Raw genomic sequence first — 16,380 nt, forward strand, 5'->3', positions numbered from 1 at the left:
GGTACAAGGATAGCCCAGCAAGGCATGGACTCTGAAGGGCCTAGTTTGGGGGAGGGGGGCTAGCCAGTTATCTTGTTTACCTTCTGGGGTGACCAAGGATCTAGGAGACTGGGAGAAGGCTTAAGGTTAGGGTTTCTGGGTCCTTTTCAAAAGTTTAATCATTTCTCTGATAGTTTCTCCTAGACTAGACTGCCTTGAGGATAAACATGAGCTCCTGGAAACAGTGTAGTAAATGGCCAGAACATAGGCTTTACAGGAGGGAGGAAGTCTCCATCACCTCTTTGTGCCTGTGTTCCCCCATTTGCACCACGCCCCTGCACTGAGGGCTCTTCAAGCTCTGACTTGTCAGGTTCCTCCAAAGATGACAGGTTTCAGAGGAAAGTAGGATTCGACACTCTAGGGCAGGGCCCCAAAGAGGCCTTGGGAGGGGAAACAAGTCTGTGGGAGGAAGCAAGTCCAGATTCTTGCAAAACAGGGGGAAAAAAGTGGGACCAGTAGAGGATATTACAAAAATTGTCTCTGTGGGAATCTGCTCTTGGGGTCTGGGGAAGGAATTCAGGTGCATTTAAATTCTCCACCTATACTCCTTTTTCGTACCTCACTTTGTTCCTTTATAGCATTCCTCATTGTTCTAACTAAATAATTGAGTCAGGACTGTGATTCCCATGCGAGATCCTGGGTGTAGTTTTGTTCATTGCTGCCCAAAACTAATTGCCTGCCAGGTAGTAGGCAGGGTTGTCAGATAAAATGCAAAAGAGCCCAGTTAAATTTGAATTTTAGACAAGAAATAAATTATTTTTAGTATGAGTATGTCCCACTTATTTGAAATTCAAATTTAACTGGGCTTCCTGTATTTTATCTGCTAAATCTGACAACCCTAGTAGTAGGGTCTTGATAAATAATGTGGAACAAATGGATAAATGGAGTTTTGCCTTGGCTCCGCCCTAAACTTGCGGCCTCAGTTTCTCTGAGAAGTGGGAGTTCGGGCAGCGACCACAGCGCAGGGATCGCCAAGGCAGGAGAGCGCTGGGTGAACTGCCAAAGAGCAGGGAGGAAGCTAGGGTCATGCCTGTACGGGACAGCCTGGACCTCCACACTGGGTACCCCCAAGCCCTTGCCGGAGCCGGCGAAGCCCCAGCCCCTCCCCTCTAAAGCCGGGGCCTGCCCGAGGCTGTCGCCATGAAGATACGGGTAGCCTGGAGCCCCTCCCCCCAAGCCACGCGTTTCCGCTGCGGTGGAGCCTTCTGATTGGGCGGCCGTCTGGACGCTACCACCAGCCCCGAGCCCGCTAAGGGGTGGGGGCGGGATCTTGTCTTCGTGAGAACCTTGCCCTGAAAACCTGTGCCTGTGGCCTTTCTAGAGGAGGATGGGTTCTCTTCTCACGCGGGGAGAAAGGCCGAGTCTCAGGTCGGAAGAGTGATCATTGCTTCTCCTACTAGAGCGTATGCTCATGCTTCTCCCTGAGAAAGAAAGGGGGCGGGAAAGCCGGCAGCGCCCCCTCGGGAGCCTATTCGGTCCCCAAAACCTGGAACACCGGAAGTACTGGCGACGTGTCAGTGCGCCCTATTCTAAACCTTCCCCGCTAGGCCCCCTTTCCTATTAAGCTGTGGGATTCCGGGGCCGCCTGGGCGCTTCCACCCCGCCACTTCCGCATTGAACCGCCGCTTCAACCCAACTCTGCGCGCGCTCCCTCTCGTGTCTTGACGGTTGGGCCAGCTCCTAGGAGTAGCCACGCCTTTTCCCGCGCCTGGCAGGCAATGGGTGGGCGCCTCCCGGCGGGGTGGTGGGTAGTTAATGAGGGCCGGGTGCTGATTGGCTGCAGGGTCGTGGCCGGGGCTGGGAGGTGGGGTAGGTTGTTCCTGAGGTGGGAGGTGGTACCCGTGGCTGAGAAGTAGGCCTGAGAGCGACATGTCTCCGGCGGCTGAGGCACAGCGGCTCGTGGCGCTGTTTTTCTGAGTCCGGGGCGGCCTGGCGGGGCTGAGGACAAGGCTCGGCGGAGGCTGCCCCCCGCTGTGGAGGCCGCCATGCTGGGCGCCCGGGCGGTTGAGGGAGCCGCCGTGGCGCTCCTGCGACGACTGCTGCTGCTGCTGCTGCTGCTGCTGCTGCTGCTGCCGGCGCTCCGGGGACCGGGGCTCGGCGTGGTGGGCTCGGCTGGGGCCGGGCTGCCCGAGAGCGTGATTTGGGCCGTCAACGCGGGCGGAGAGGCGCATGTGGACGTGCACGGCATCCACTTTCGCAAGGACCCTTTGGAAGGCCGGGTGGGCCGAGGTGAGAGCCCCTCGGCTGAGCCGCCGGATCCCGGGCCTGCCGTGCCCGGCGCAGCGCTCCGAGGGCTGCGGGCCCCGAGCCCCTTCCTCGACCCTGGGGCCACGTCTCTGGAGCGAAGTTTCTCTCTACGGTTTCCTCGGGAACCCCATCAGAGCCCAGAGCCTGGCACTGGCTCGAAGCTACCTAGAGCCGTCGAGGCAGAGAGTTGCCGAGAAGTGATATTTGGACCTCGCATCCTGCATTTTCTTAACCCCTCACCTCCACCCAAGCTAGGAAAGTACAGACGAGGGCGGCCTATTGCCACCTTGAGGCCTCACGGGTTTTTCGGTTATCGCTGTCCCTGACCCGGAGGTTCTGCTCGCCTTTCAAGTCAGTTTCTGGTATATTCCTGCCGACCCAGAAATGGGCCGCTTTCTTTACCCTCTCTGCAGGAGCGGGGCTTGATTCTTAGCCAGAATGGAAAGGAGTCTTCGAAGAGGATGGGCCAGGAAAGTTTGATTGTAGCCTCTTCCCCCAACCCCCTTTGGAGCGGGGCATGTATGTGCATAAAAGTAGAAGCTGCAGGCCCTTTCCAGAGGGCGGTTATGTCGAAACCATACTGCACAGGGGGCTGGTGGTGTGTCAGCTGGGTCAGCCAGCGTAAGGTCTGAATATTCCGTCTGCGAGTGCGGAGAACCTACCCTAAGTGGTCCTGAGAGGTGTGATTCCACCTTATGGGAAAAATGATTTTGACTTAATTGATTGAGCAACAGTAGTTTTGACAGAGCTGCACAGCTCTCAAAGTTAGTGTAAGAACTGCCATGGGAGCTGGTTAAAAATACAAATTCCAGACCTGTAGATTAAACCCAGGTTTCTGCACCCAGGGCTTCTGATATAGGACATCTGCAGACCACTCTTTGGGAAAATCTGCTCTAGACTCTGTTTCTTCTGTTAGTAGGATTGGAGAACAGGATTAAGAAGGAAGTTCGTCGCTTCATGTGTTGGAAGGAGATTTATGCCGTATGCTGGGTTCAGAGGCTGCCAGATTGGCAATATGCCATCTTCAGAAAAGTAGGAGACAGACTTTCTCACTCTTTTTTCCACAGTGCCAGATTTGGCTCTTGCCTTTCCTAAAGGGTTTAACTTAGTTCTTCCAACCAAGTTAATTGCAGTGTCCTGGAGTTTGTTATATTGGGGAGTTTATTGCTTCCATACATGTCAGGGTGTTGGGACACAGAGCTGTTTTCTGAAGCACTATGTTTGTCTTCAGTTTAGCTCTGGAATTTATTTAGCCCTGGCATGTGGGTCTCAGTAGCCTGGGTTCAGCTGAGTCAGGGCCCTGGTCTCTAGCAGCTGTAACAGCAGCCAAAGCCAGACTTAATAGCAGGAGGTCATTGCTATCTCCATCCTGGACCCTTCCTCTTTCTTCATGGGTGTGGGCAGGGAGGAAGGAGACCGTTTATGGACTTTGCCTCTAGAGATAGCCATGGTGAGACAGTGTGCAGATGGTTCCTTTCACTTAACAGATACCAGGCTTTACATAGGTTACATTATCCTCTTTGGTTCGTTGTGCAGAGGAGGGAGCTAAGACCACACAGGTTTAGTCCCCAGCTACTCCCCTTATTCAGAAATCCTTGTTTTAATTTGCTGGTGCCGGTGGGTTTGGTTTTTTTTTTTTGGTCTGGTCAGCACTCAGCCAGGCTCTCTGTCCTTGGGTATTGGCTCATGGTCGCAGTTCCTTTGGAAGAGTTTATTGTAGCAGGTAAAAGTATGCGACTTACCAAATTACCAAAGCTCATGTGTACTGGAGTCCTGTCTCAGACAGACCCTGCCACTCCATAAAGAGGTTCCCTGCTCCACTCTGGCGGTCCATTTGGGTATGAATTGTAGCAGTATTAAGGCGTGGATGGAGAGTAGAGGGCGGTTGTCGGCTTGTAGGCTGTTGTAGCTTGGACTAGCCAGTTGCACTTAGAGGGCTCCTGAGTGTAGCATTTTGTTGGCTTTAGGTCTGGGGCTGAGAAGTGATTTATCTTCCTCTTTCAGAAGGCAGCTCTCTAGTTTCTTTCTGTGCGAAGGAGTCAGCACCACCAAGGGTGGTGCAGCGGTTCCCTCTGCCTGCCCTTCTCTGGCACTGTTTGGGTAAGGGTTGCCAGGTATTTGGAGACCCTTGCCTCCTGCAGCTATTTATACTAACTGCGGTAGGAGCTGTATGTCTTTCTTTCCCACATGCCTGTGATATTGTTTCCAGCACGTGAGGAAAGTCCATTTTTATGTTGAATGAATTCAGGTATTTGTTGCCAAGTTAATCCAGATAAGAGTTTGGCCTGCTTTTGAACTTGCTGTTTCTCTATAGCGTCTTTGTAGTTCAGCATTCTTGTAACCGTGAGTGGGCTAGGGCACCCAGTGACTTTTGCTTTCAAAGGTACTTCATAATGTTTATTGAATTTCATTTCTGCCTTGAGGATAGCTAGTGCTCATAGAAGATGCTGACAGCCTGGGAAAGGCTTTTTTCAACCTGTGTGCTTCAGCAGATGGAGGTACCACTACTGAGAGTGATTCAGAAGCGCTCCGTGTGGGATTTTGGCGTGCTCTGCATTCCAGGTTCTTTTTTTTTTTTTTTTTTTTTTTTTTTCGGGTCGCACCGTCTTCTGAGTCCACAAATTCCTATGGAATATTTTTTTTTTTTTTTTTTTTTTTTTGCGGTACGCGGGCCTCTCACCACTGTGGCCTCTCCCGTTGCGGAGCACAGGCTCCCGACGCACAGGCTCAGCGGCCATGGCTCACGGGCCCAGCCGCTCCGCGGCATGTGGGATCTTCCCGGACCGGGGCACGAACCCGTGTCCCCTGCATCGGCAGGCGGACTCTCAACCACTGCGCCACCAGGGAAGCCCATTCCAGGTTCTTTTTAACTTGCTCTTTCTGGGTTCCTCTTGACTCTGTGGTGGAAAAGACCTGGTTATTTGGCTTGAGGGCATTGAACTTGGCTTGGTTTTAGGAGATATTTCCTCTTCATAGAAGGATGCCCGCTAGTCATTTGTATGACCTTGAAGTATTCGCTTTCCCTCTCTTGAGCCTTCAGTTTTCCTTCATAAAACTTGTCATGCTTTTGAAATCAGTGACACGAGTCTGAAAGTTCTCCTGTCCAGAGTAGGTTAAAGTGTCTCTATCTTTTTCTTTGCTCAGTGACCTTTTACATGGAATTAAAAGTGGAGCAGAATGTGGCTCTGGAGGGGAAGAAAGCTGGCCAGGGGCCTGAGCCCATCGGATGACTAATTCTGTAGACCTAACGAAGACCCTTTCCTTTTGGCTGGGGAAGGATTTGGCTTTGGAGAGATAAGAGCTTGAAAAGATAGTGTGAGAGAGACACTGCTACCTCTGATTTGCTTAAGACCAAGGGGTTTGCTTAGAATTCTCTTCCTATACTGCCACATAAGGGGCAGACTTTGTTTGCAGGCCCTCCTAGAAGCAGTTCACTGGTAGAGAATTTAGGTAGGTGATACCCCATTTTCCAGGTGAGAAAACACCTAGAGAAGACAACTTGTTCCACATCACATAGTAGGTGGCAGAGCCAGGATTCAAATCCAGGCCCCTCTTACCTTCAAACCTGGGCTGAATTTTTCAAGTGGCCTGCTGACTCCATTGTCTAGAGCTAAAAAGCTGCGGACACAGTGTGGGCCCTTTGGTCCCCCTCCTTTGGTTAACTATCTGAACCATGTCGTACCAGCTGCAGTGGTGTGCTGCATGTGTACACTGTATTTCAGAGAAACTTAGCTGTGAATGCATAAAGGCTGGGGTGGGGGCGGAGAAAAAGTCCTTCTTCCTATTATCTCTTTGGGGACTTGGGCAAAACTTTGCCTGTGGCAAATCTCGTTGGAAAGCCACTTGGGAAAATATTTAAAGGTAATTCCAAGATTGTTAAGTAGTTTTTTGCTCACATGGCTGAGTCTTCATAGCCGTGGGACTAAGAGTGCCACAGATTACATTACCGTCAGTTTCTCACTTTTTCCATGCTGGAAGGGGGGAAAAATGATTCTCTACACATGCACAACCTTTTCTGTGTCTCTGAAAAGCAAATCTAGTGACTGTTGCAAATTTGTAAGGATCACGGTCTTTGAGGAAGAGGGAGATTCTTAGAACTCAGTTGGAAGAGGACTGGCAATCTTTTAATCTTTACAGGTTTGTGGTCTGAGCCAGGGACAGAGCTGGGGCAGTTGGCAGTACATCCTTTGCAGTGCTACTCAGCCCCCACCTTCTTTGATTTCTTGAGGAGAAATAGGAAGAAAAAAATGTCTGGAGACAAAAGTGCAATGAGTTTCCTGTTCATTGTCTCATCGGTCCATCTGATCTCCTGGCTGCCATTCACTTACAGGAACTGTTAACACTTCTGTTTATTTTTCCGAGGGCTTGACCTTAGCCATTGGATCTTTTAGTTACTCTTTTACCTCCCTTAGAGATAAAAGATCCTCTCCCTTGGAGTTTCAGAAGATAAAGCTCCCGGGATGACCGCTCACGTCACCCAAAGGATCTAGGTGCCAGATGTCTTCAGAGTCACCATGTGAGATTGGAAGATGGTCTTAAAATCTTAATTCCAAGACTTCTCCTCCAAGGAGGAGGAGAGACTAGGCCCATGTACTGAAATCACTGCTAAGTCTGTGGTTTGGAAAGTATCGATAGATTGATGGAGCCCTGGAAAGCATAGCTAGTCATCTCTGGGGCCGGAGTGTGGAATCTTATATTTGAGGAAAGACCTGAGTATGGTTTGTAATGTGGGGGAAAGAAAAACATGTACAGACCCGTCTCCTACTAAGATTGGGGGCAGGCTGAGGACAACAGAGGTTTTTGGCTCTTCTAATACCCACCCAAGTAAGAACTTTTTACTATTACTCCACCTTATTCCTTGTCTGTCTGAAATGGGAAAGGTGGCTCCCTCTGGACCTGGGCATCTTAGGCCAGAGGTGCCAATAGGACCATGGGCACCTTTTCTTTCCCTGCTAGGGTGGCTCTGGCCCTGTGGAGAGGAGTGCATGGCTTGACTGCTCTGCAGGCACCTCCTTTGTTACCATTTGTTCATTCAGCGAATCATATTGAGTGCCTACGTATGTGCCAGGGCCTGTGTCAGGTGCTGGGCATATAGTAGGAGCTTGTTTTCCTTTCGGTTTGTCTGGGGAAAAGTTCAAGAGCCTGCATGAGGTTGAGTTCTATGAGTCTTTGGGAAGTAAGGTGTTTGGACCCAAAGGAAATTAGAGAACATCACATCCTTTTTTTTTTTCCTCCGGTACGCGGGCCTCTCACTGTTGTGGCCTCTCCTGTGTGGAGCACAGGTCCGGATGCGCAGGCTCAGTGGCCATGGTTCACGGGCCCAGCTGCCCCGCGGCATGTGGGATCTTCCCGGACCGGGGCACGAACCCGTGTCCCCTGCATCGGCAGGCGGACCCTCAAGCACTGCGCCACCAGGGAAGCCCATCACATCCTTTTTTTAATGAACATATTTCTTTTGACCAGCCTTGCAACTTTTTGAATGAAATAATTATAAAAAGCAGCCAGAGCTGGTATCTTAATTTGTAGTAAAGACAATGAAGAATGACTTTCCTAACAGATATCCTGTTTTTTATTTAGACTGAGCTTTTCTGAATGAGAAAAAAACAACATTCTTTGAACTTAATTGTCTTGTGGTGTTCCTGGCCATCCCCCTGGTTTTATGAGGTTTCTCTGAAGCTCTCCCTCACCAGGGAGCCCAGCAGCTGTAGCATAGTGCTTTGTTCTAGTAATGAGTTAGACTTGTTCCCTTCCCATCACTCTGGATATAGTTGGGGAAAAGTCATTTTCACATGCTTTCAAAAAGTTCCGCTATGAGGGTTATGGGAGCTTCTTGGGGTGATTAGTGCTTGGTTTCTTTCATTTTACTCTTCCTTGTTAACGGGTTATCTGATTCTTGCCTTTGTGGCTGGTCTCTCGAGAGCCAGGTGCAATGGGGGTGGCCCCTTCCACTGGGAGGGTTATTAGCATTGCTCTGGAAATGCCTCTGGTGGTTCTAGGGTCTCCACTCTTCTTTTGTGTTCTGCCTCTGACATGGTTTCTCTTTGTCTTTTGTGCCCAGCCTCTGACTATGGCATGAAACTGCCAATTCTGCGTTCCAACCCCGAAGACCAGATCCTGTATCAAACAGAGCGGTACAATGAGGAGACCTTTGGCTACGAAGTGCCCATCAAGGAGGAGGGGGACTATGTACTGGTGTTGAAATTTGCCGAGGTCTACTTTGCACAGTCCCAGCAGAAGGTGAGGCCTGGTCAGGCCCCTGCTTGACCAGTGGGATGTTACCACTTTCGGATAGCCCTCTGCTAAGGGCCAGAGGGTGTGAGACGCGTTCCCAGAAGGGAGGAACAGATGAGCTTTGAGGAAAAGCTGGATTTTTTTTTTTTTTAAAGGCTGTACCATGCGGCCTGCAGGGTCTCAGTTCTGTGACCAGGGATCAAACCCGGGCCATGGCAGTGAAAGCCCAAGATCCTAACCACTAGGCCGCCAGGGAACTCCCAAAGCTGGATTCCTTTTGCCCAGCTGTGTCCCATTACTACACAACTGAACTTGCCTTGGGATTGGTGACAGAAGGCTACGCCAGAATCCTAGTTCTTGGCCACTAATCCTCTTAAGACCCTCCTGGTTATAGCCTCTCCCTTCTTGGTTGTTAGCACCTTCTTGTTTTTAGCCCTGTTCTTTTCCTGTCCCTCCCTCTGAATTTCCTTCTTTCCATGTTGAGCTTTTTGTTTGTATTCTTTGTTCCCTACGGCCAGTGTGCGACCTTGACAGTGAAGGAACATGACTTTGATTTAGCTCAGGTAAAGGACTCTAGCTATCCTGGAGTATATCTAGTCCTGTCATTCCTTGAATTACTTTTGAACTTGAAAGCCCAGGCAGGTACCTGATGTCCAACTGGGGAAGGGGTGTGAAGTGGGTGGTTTTGGCATTGTCTCCTTTTCTCATCTTGGCAGGTATTTGATGTGCGATTGAATGGCCATGTTGTGGTGAAGGACTTGGATATCTTTGATCGCGTCGGACACAGTACAGCTCATGATGAAATCATCCCGATGAGCATCAGAAAGGGGAAGCTGAGTGTCCAGGGGGAGGTGTCCACCTTCACAGGGAAACTCTACATCGAGTTTGTCAAGGTAACGCTCCTACTCTGCCCTCACAGCTGAGCTCAAAAGAATGGGTGCAGGGGGGATGTTTGCTGCTGTGTGGGGTTGACCACTGTTTCCCATTTCCTAGGGATACTATGACAATCCCAAAGTCTGTGCACTCTACATCATGGCTGGGACAGTGGACGGTAAGTTGTGTTTCTGATCTGCTCTTTGACGTGGTCTAAAGGATATGATTGAGGAAGCCCTTGGGGGGATGGTTTAGCTGATCGCTGTTTTGAAAACACTAATACTTAAAGCCAGATTGTGGGGAACCCAGAGTCCGGTGGCCGGGGGTGAAGTGTAGCATGGTGCTAGCTGTAAGCTTCTGAGTAAGATCTGTGTTCATATCTTGCTGCCGCCAATTAATCAGCGGATTGGTTTTGGACAAAATCCTTTAACCCTACTATAAATTGGGATTAATAATGTTACCCATGGTGTGCCCTGAGCCTTGTAGTCATTTGGAATTGCCTAAAACTCATCCTTATTCTGTTTCTTTGACATCTGTGTCCTGGGGGCAGAAAGAAGAAAAAGGCAGAAGGAAGGGTCCTTGAGTGTTTTGGTGTGCTCCAAGAGAGTGCAGCATTGCTGGGCTGCACTGAGCAAAACTTCATCTATTAATGTCTCCCTGTCCTTGGGATCCAGCCTGAGAGTACATCTCTTTCTCAGGGTTGAGGGTCCTGGCTGCCAGCTTTCCCAGGCTGATTTTTGCAGAGAAAGTTTCTGTCTTAGTGACTTTTCTCCCCCATCCCACCTCTGTACCTTTCCCTACCTCATCCTGGATGCACTGAGGCTCGCATCCTTTTTTTTTTTTCGCATCCTATTATTTTGACATCCCAGAGGATGTCTTGCCACCTAACTGATTTGTAGCCAGAGTCCCTCAGGAGGGGACAGAGAACAGAGGGGTAGTGTGTGCTGAGAACCCACAACTCTGTGGATCAGCTTTTCCTTGATGGCTGTGTGAATCAAAAGGGAATGTGGGATTGTAGGAGGGAGGAGGAGAGGTTTGAAAAGGTTAATCTTTGGGTATCGGGTCATTGTCCTTGTCCAGTCTGGTTATTTCTGGGCTCTGAAGAAGTAGGACAGGAAGGGGAGATAGTGAACCTCTCTGTGCTCAGGGCTTTTACTACGTTTTAGTTAAATCTAAAGAAGACAAATGTTTGCGCAGCAATCTGCTCTTCTCTAGGCTGGGAACTGTTTCTGCTCCTTCCTGTGGATCCTGCTTAGGTCACAGGGTCTCTTTACTGTGACTCATTTACTGCCCTTAAGGGGCTCACTTAAATGCCATGGGTCCTACTTAAAAAGTGTTCTTCTTCTTGTGTCAGATGTACCAAAGCTGCAGCCTCATCCAGGACTGGAGAAGAAAGAAGAGGAGGAGGAGGAGGAAGAATACGATGAAGGGTCTAATCTCAAAAGACAGACTAATAAGAACCGGGTGCAGTCGGGCCCCCGCACGCCCAACCCCTATGCCTCGGACAACAGCAGCCTCATGTTTCCCATCCTGGTGGCCTTCGGAGTCTTCATTCCAACCCTCTTCTGCCTCTGCCGATTGTGAGAACAAATCACCATCCTGAACAGGTGGAGGGGTGTGGGAAAGAAACCAAACATGTTGGTTTGGGTTTCTGTATTTTTTACAGTGATTAACAAAAACAAACAAATGAAACACACACACACACACACACACACACACACACAAACAAACAAAATTAAAGGAGATGAAAAGAGGCGGAGTGAGTAGAGAGCAGCCCTCATCCACCACCTGGTCCTAGACCTGCTCCAGTCCTAGTTCTCTCTTTGTGGTGGCCCCCAGCCGTCTCTTTCCTCTCCAGGGTACAGAGGGTAAACTGGATCCTACCTGGTCCAGGGTGTTTGTCCGTAAACACAGTGGAAAGGACTCTGAACTCAGAGCAGACACGGTTCCTTTTTTTAGGTTAGAAATTAACAGCAGGGAAATGTCATCTTCTTACCTGAGAAGACTAGCGCTGGGAGTTGGGTATGTTCTGAAGTTATGTCCAGATAAGTTTTCAGATGTCCTGGGATTCAAAGTGTGTGTGTGTGTGTGTGTGTGTGTGTGTGTGTGTGAGTGAGAGAGAGAGAGAGAGAGAGAGAAGGTGTACAATTTGTATGATAAAGATGAAAACGGAAGGGGGATTAAAAAGAAGAAAGAAAAGTAGATACTTCCTTACTTGGAAGCCTTTCTGGTTTTAGCTCAATGATGGTTCCACCTTAAGTGTTTGAGCTTTGTCATTGCTTGTCTCCCTGACATGTGCCAGTTAGAGAACTGTCTGGTATCCGAGACGATTAGTTTATATCAGGTCCTCAAGTTGCCTCTGACTTCTTACCACAAACAAATCATTTTGATTTCAGTGCCTGTTGGGGACTTGATTTCCTCTCTCTCTCTCTTTTTTTCTGAACCTGGCTCATTTGAAATCTCTCTCTCAACCATCCCGCTAAGTTATTGCCAAGAAGGGAAGGAGACATAGGGATTTGGGGTTCCCTCTGCTTGAATGTCTTATCCTCTACCACCTCACCTTACTGGTACCTCCCTCCCTGGATCTCTGAGCCAGCAGCCAGGAGGACCTGACCCAGCAGTTCTTTTATTGGCCCCTTTGTAGGGTCTTGCTGCCAGGGGACAGGGATGCTTTCCAGCCTGCATCAACAGAACACTTGACCTTAAAAGTCTCTTCTGGTCTTTGGATCAGAAAAGGCTTATGTTAGCGTAACTTAAGAGCAACCTCGGAGACTTGAGCCCTACTAAGTGACTGACCACTGTTGAGAGTATCTAGTACCTGATGTTCATTTATTCCCACATCCTTCCATGTCACGGTTCAACCAGTTTTAGTTTAAGCCTCGAGCTGCCCCAAGGAGCCAGACTGATTGTCTGTATCTGGCCCAGTGACACCTCTCACTGACCTTAATAGCGTGCCCTGTTTGTCCTTTCATTTCCTTGTCCAAGTCTCAGCCAGGTTCTTGATGTGACGGGGCTGAAAGATTGCCAGTCAGCCATAGTCCTGGCAGCTCTGAAGCCACCCTTAGCCTCTAAGTGTTTGTCTTGAATTCCACGGGAAAATTTCTGCAGGAAGTGAGGCTTCCTTGTTCCTCTCCTTTCTGGTCCCTGTCATCCTTTTCCCAGTTAGGGGAGCAATGAGGGAAGACCCAGCCAAGCTACAAGGAATTTTGTGGATGGAAAGCCACAGGATTAGCTTATGCTTGGGCTGGAGCAGCATAGAGTCTCAGGCCAGGCTCATCCTTTTACAATGCATTTAATTTTGAGTTTGTCTCTTTGGATATGTTTTCCAAGAGCTCCATATATTTGAACTGCTCATTATGTGACAAAATAAGTAGCCCTTGGGCTCATGTCCTGGATTTTGGTTCTTAATGAGTTACTCCAGGTCAGCATTTAGTCCTTTGAGAGTCATAGCCCTTTATTTCAGCTGTGACTTAGGCCTCGATACTTGGGTACTGAGTCAGGCAGCTGGACAGCTGCGGCCTGAAGCTATAATCAGAGGAACACTTCTGGAGTGCTTCATGAAGCTCCTGCGTTACAGGATGATGTCCTGAAGCCTTGGTCCTGGGGACCACCTGCCTGGGGCAGTGGACATCCTGACTATTAATTGGGCTTCTGACAGGGGCTTCGAGTCCCATTCCGTCACAGCTCTCCAAAGCCGTAGGCTACTGCCAGTAGAGTAAACAGGATGCGGGAGGACTTGCTGCCTCCATTTTGCCTTGTTCATTAGTTTGCCTGGGTCTCTCTGAGGAAGGAGGGCTCCCCGCCTCCTCACCTCAACCCTTCCCTTCGGTGACTCAGAGTCTCAGAAGGAAACCCTGGTTCCTGGGGCCATTTCCTAACGGTACTGTAAGCCAAGCAGCTTTGCTTCTGCCTCTGTTTCCAAGCCCACCCTTTCCCCCTGAGCTCAGGGATAGGGACGGGCACTTTCCTCTTTGGTTGTGTCTGAAAGGAAGGAACATCTTTCTGTGGCTCACAAAAACTAAAGGAGAAGTGAGGAAACAGGAAGAAGTATGGGGGGGGGCTGGGGTAGAGTCCCCTGGAGCCAAGCACACCCAGATCACAGAGCTGCCCAGGGCTGGTTACGGTTGGCTTGTGATGCTGAACTTGAAAGTTTTTTTTTTTTTTTTTGGCTCTTTCAAGATGATATAGGTACATGAAGTTTGGGTTAAAGGGGTGGGGATGGGGTACTCTTTATTTTTATTTTTGTATTGTGTATGTCAAGAATCACTCTGTTGTTCATCTTTTGCTTTTTGCACTGTTCGTCCCCACGTCTGTATCCTGAGCTGGTGCTAGGGGCTGAGAGGCTGTGCTGTAGGGGAGTCTGGCTGGGGTTGGGGAGGTGAGAAGTCACGCCCATTAGGCGTGGGGAAGGAGAGGCCTGGGCTCTTCTACTGGATCCACGCTTGTCCTAGGGTTTTAGATCTTCCTGAGCCCAGCTGGCCAAAGCCAAGAGCAGATAGCCAAGGTGAAACTCTTGTTGCCAGAAGTGTGGCTTGGGTTCGGTTTCCGGGTGGACTGGGCAAAGATGTCTGAGGGAGGTGGGCTGAGAGTCTGCAGTGTAGCCCTGATTTGGGTCAGGGACCAACTGGCCTCTAATCAGACTTTTTGGGGGCTTCACTCATTGCTGACGGGAACATCATGCCAGGAAACAATCTTTGGGACCCATGTCCCCTAAACCAGATATGTTTTTCTAAAAAAGCTTCCACTATTGAGGAGAAGCTGCTCAGTGTTTACCTTGCATTCTGGTGACTTGAAAGGTGGTTCTCTTTGTGTCAGTGGTGTCAGACTTGCAGGAGGACCACAGGGCCTGCAGGCCCACCTGTTGGTTTGAGAGTGTGATCTTGTTTTCTTGTTCCCACTGTTTGCCTAAGAGATACTGGCCTGAAATTAGAGGATCACAGTAGAGGTCACTTAGGCTTGGAAGAGATGGGGTGAAGTTTGAGTTAAGTTTACCGCCCCCTTTCTTTGCCTGGGAACTGTTTAATCCAGTTTTAGAATTGTGATTTGACTTCTTTTGTTTTTGGAGAAGCTTCTGTTTTAAGGAATTTCTCTTCCTCCATATCCTGCCTCTGCCCTCTCCTGGGAAGGCCTGGCCATGGCTTCTAGAATCTCAGTTGAACTTCAGAAAACAGCAGCAGTATTTTCCCTTTCCTAGCACTTATATTCCTTTCCCTAGAAATTGGCTCACCTTGGGAAGCACGGGGGGAGAATCAGCAGGTTCTTGACCCTCCCTGGGGATTGGGGAAGGACCCACCCGGTCAGCACAGTGCCTTGTCCTCTCCTGCTCTGAGCCAGGGTGGGCGTTCCCTCTAGATTCAGGTCTGGGCAGGGGGTCTCACAGTCCCTTCCTCCCCCTCCCCTTTGCTGTCTGGCTCTGACCTAATTCAGGTGTCTTCTTGCCTCGAGGAGCCTTAATGGCATCAAGTGGCAACATTAATACTGTCCTCCATGCCTCTCCAAAAGGACCTAGAAGAGCAGGTGAGCTTTCCAGAGTGAGAGACGAATAGATGCTCCTGTTTTCAAAAGACAAGTTGGGGAGGGAGGGTAAGCTTTGGGCCTCCTTCCACTGTGGCCCCTGGGGAAGGAGCCTGGGGCGAGGCTAAGTGATGGTGCAGAAGCAGAACCAGAAACACCCAGGATCAGTTCAGAAACCAGAGAAGGAATCTGCTTTTCTTCTATGGGAAGATGTAATTAGGGATCAAAGAGCTCTAAGAAAATTGCAAAGAAGCCTTCATGTTCAAGCTTAGGAGAGATCAGAGTAATTTTTCCCTTGCAGTCTGAGCTAGGACTCTTTCTGTATTTGTACTTCTCCTGGGGCAAGAGGGCTAGATTTCCTCATTTTGTTACAAGACTAGGTTGGCACCAGTGGGTCCGCTTCCCAGCGAGGGCGGTTTCTTCCCTGTACATGGGTGGCTTGCTGCCGCTGGTTTGTCCTTGCCCAGCTGCCTTTGGCAAGCTGGCTGTAGGCTGCCAAATCATTTGGATAAGAGCAGATGATTTGGGGCCTGGCTGGGTTGGCAGGAAAAGAGCAGGATGGATCTCTTGGGACGGGTTCTCCCCTCCCCACTCCCCAGGAGTATAAAAACAAGGAGCCAGGATTGTGCTGGCAGCCTGGGAAACAGTAGTGCCTGCTGGAGTTGGCACAGAGGGCCCTGGCACCTCTCGCATCCAGGCAGTCTTGTGAGAGGGGAGCACGTAGCACCAGGAAAAGCAGAACTCCATTCTCACCTCTATTCTGAGCTTCGGGGCTTTATTTCAGTACGAGGAAAAACAACAACAATCTGAAGTGCGCTTTCCGTCCTTTCAAAGGACAACTGTCGGGAAAGGAGGGCTGAGTTGCCAGGTGGGAGGGGAGAGTTGGCAGGGAGAGGCATTATGGCAGAACCAGGAATGAGACATCCTTGACTCCTGTCTTCCCTGGTGTGTCATGATCCAGGGAATGAAGAGAAATTTGACCCTGGATTAGTTTTTTCCTTGGATTTTCCTTCCACCAAATTCTCCCACGCTTGGACCAGCTGCCCATTCAGAGCTCAGGGCAGCCTCTTCAACCACTACTGGCCTAACCTGGCTCGTCAGGAAACCAACCCCACCGCTCTAGATCGGGCCTGGCTGCTCTATTCTGTACCCAAGTACTGGATGATAGTGTCAAGTTCTTAGTAGCCCCTGTAGCTCCTACTCTAGATTCCCATCCTCTTCCTGCAGAGGCCAAACCTACTCTCTGTCTGTAGCCACAACACGCATTTCCAGCGACCCAGTGAGATGTGATTGAGGGGCTTTGAACCTGGCTGGCCCGGGAAAGCTGTAGGGGTGGATAGAGCTCTTTCCTTCTGGGCTGTCTCCATCTGTCCCTACCCCTTCCATGCCCCACCCTACTCCCACCAAAAAGTAAAAAAATCAGGATGTTTTTCACTGTCCATTGCTTTGTGTTTTAATAAACAATTTGCAGTGACA

The 16,380-nt window shown here is 49.8% G+C and overlaps 1 protein-coding gene across 3 annotated transcripts; it reads left to right on the forward strand.

Moving 5' to 3' along the window:
- The first annotated feature begins 1,336 nt into the window (after positions 1–1,336).
- Positions 1,337–16,380, forward strand: MLEC (malectin). Of its 3 annotated transcripts, none has more exons than XM_024741437.1 (5): positions 1,337–1,407; positions 8,345–8,523; positions 9,234–9,410; positions 9,511–9,568; positions 10,745–16,380. In XM_024741437.1, exons 2-5 carry the CDS (start codon positions 8,359–8,361, stop codon positions 10,972–10,974), a joined length of 630 nt encoding a protein of 209 aa, XP_024597205.1. In that variant the 5' UTR covers positions 1,337–1,407; positions 8,345–8,358; the 3' UTR covers positions 10,975–16,380. The 3 variants fall into 3 exon arrangements, with proteins under 3 accessions (XP_024597205.1, XP_024597206.1, XP_024597204.1); XM_024741436.1 differs by lacking the exon at positions 1,337–1,407 and adding an exon at positions 1,664–2,268; XM_024741438.1 differs by lacking the exons at positions 1,337–1,407; positions 9,234–9,410; positions 9,511–9,568 and adding an exon at positions 1,640–2,268.

The sequence above is a fragment of the Neophocaena asiaeorientalis genome, unplaced genomic scaffold (genome assembly GCF_003031525.2).
Source record: "Neophocaena asiaeorientalis asiaeorientalis breed wild unplaced genomic scaffold, Neophocaena_asiaeorientalis_V1.1 scaffold648, whole genome shotgun sequence".
NCBI lineage: Eukaryota > Metazoa > Chordata > Mammalia > Artiodactyla > Phocoenidae > Neophocaena > Neophocaena asiaeorientalis.

What these genes read in the sequence shown, in the direction of transcription:
- MLEC (XM_024741436.1), top strand. Translation starts at nt 2,025, where the DNA reads ATGCTGGGCGCCCGGGCGGTTGAGGGAGCCGCCGTGGCGCTCCTGCGA. An exon ending in TTGCACAGTCCCAGCAGAAG is followed by an intron (nt 8,524 to 9,233) that starts GTGAGGCCTGGT and finishes TCATCTTGGCAG; the next exon opens with GTATTTGATGTGCGATTGAA. An exon ending in CATGGCTGGGACAGTGGACG is followed by an intron (nt 9,569 to 10,744) that starts GTAAGTTGTGTT and finishes TTCTTGTGTCAG; the next exon opens with ATGTACCAAAGCTGCAGCCT.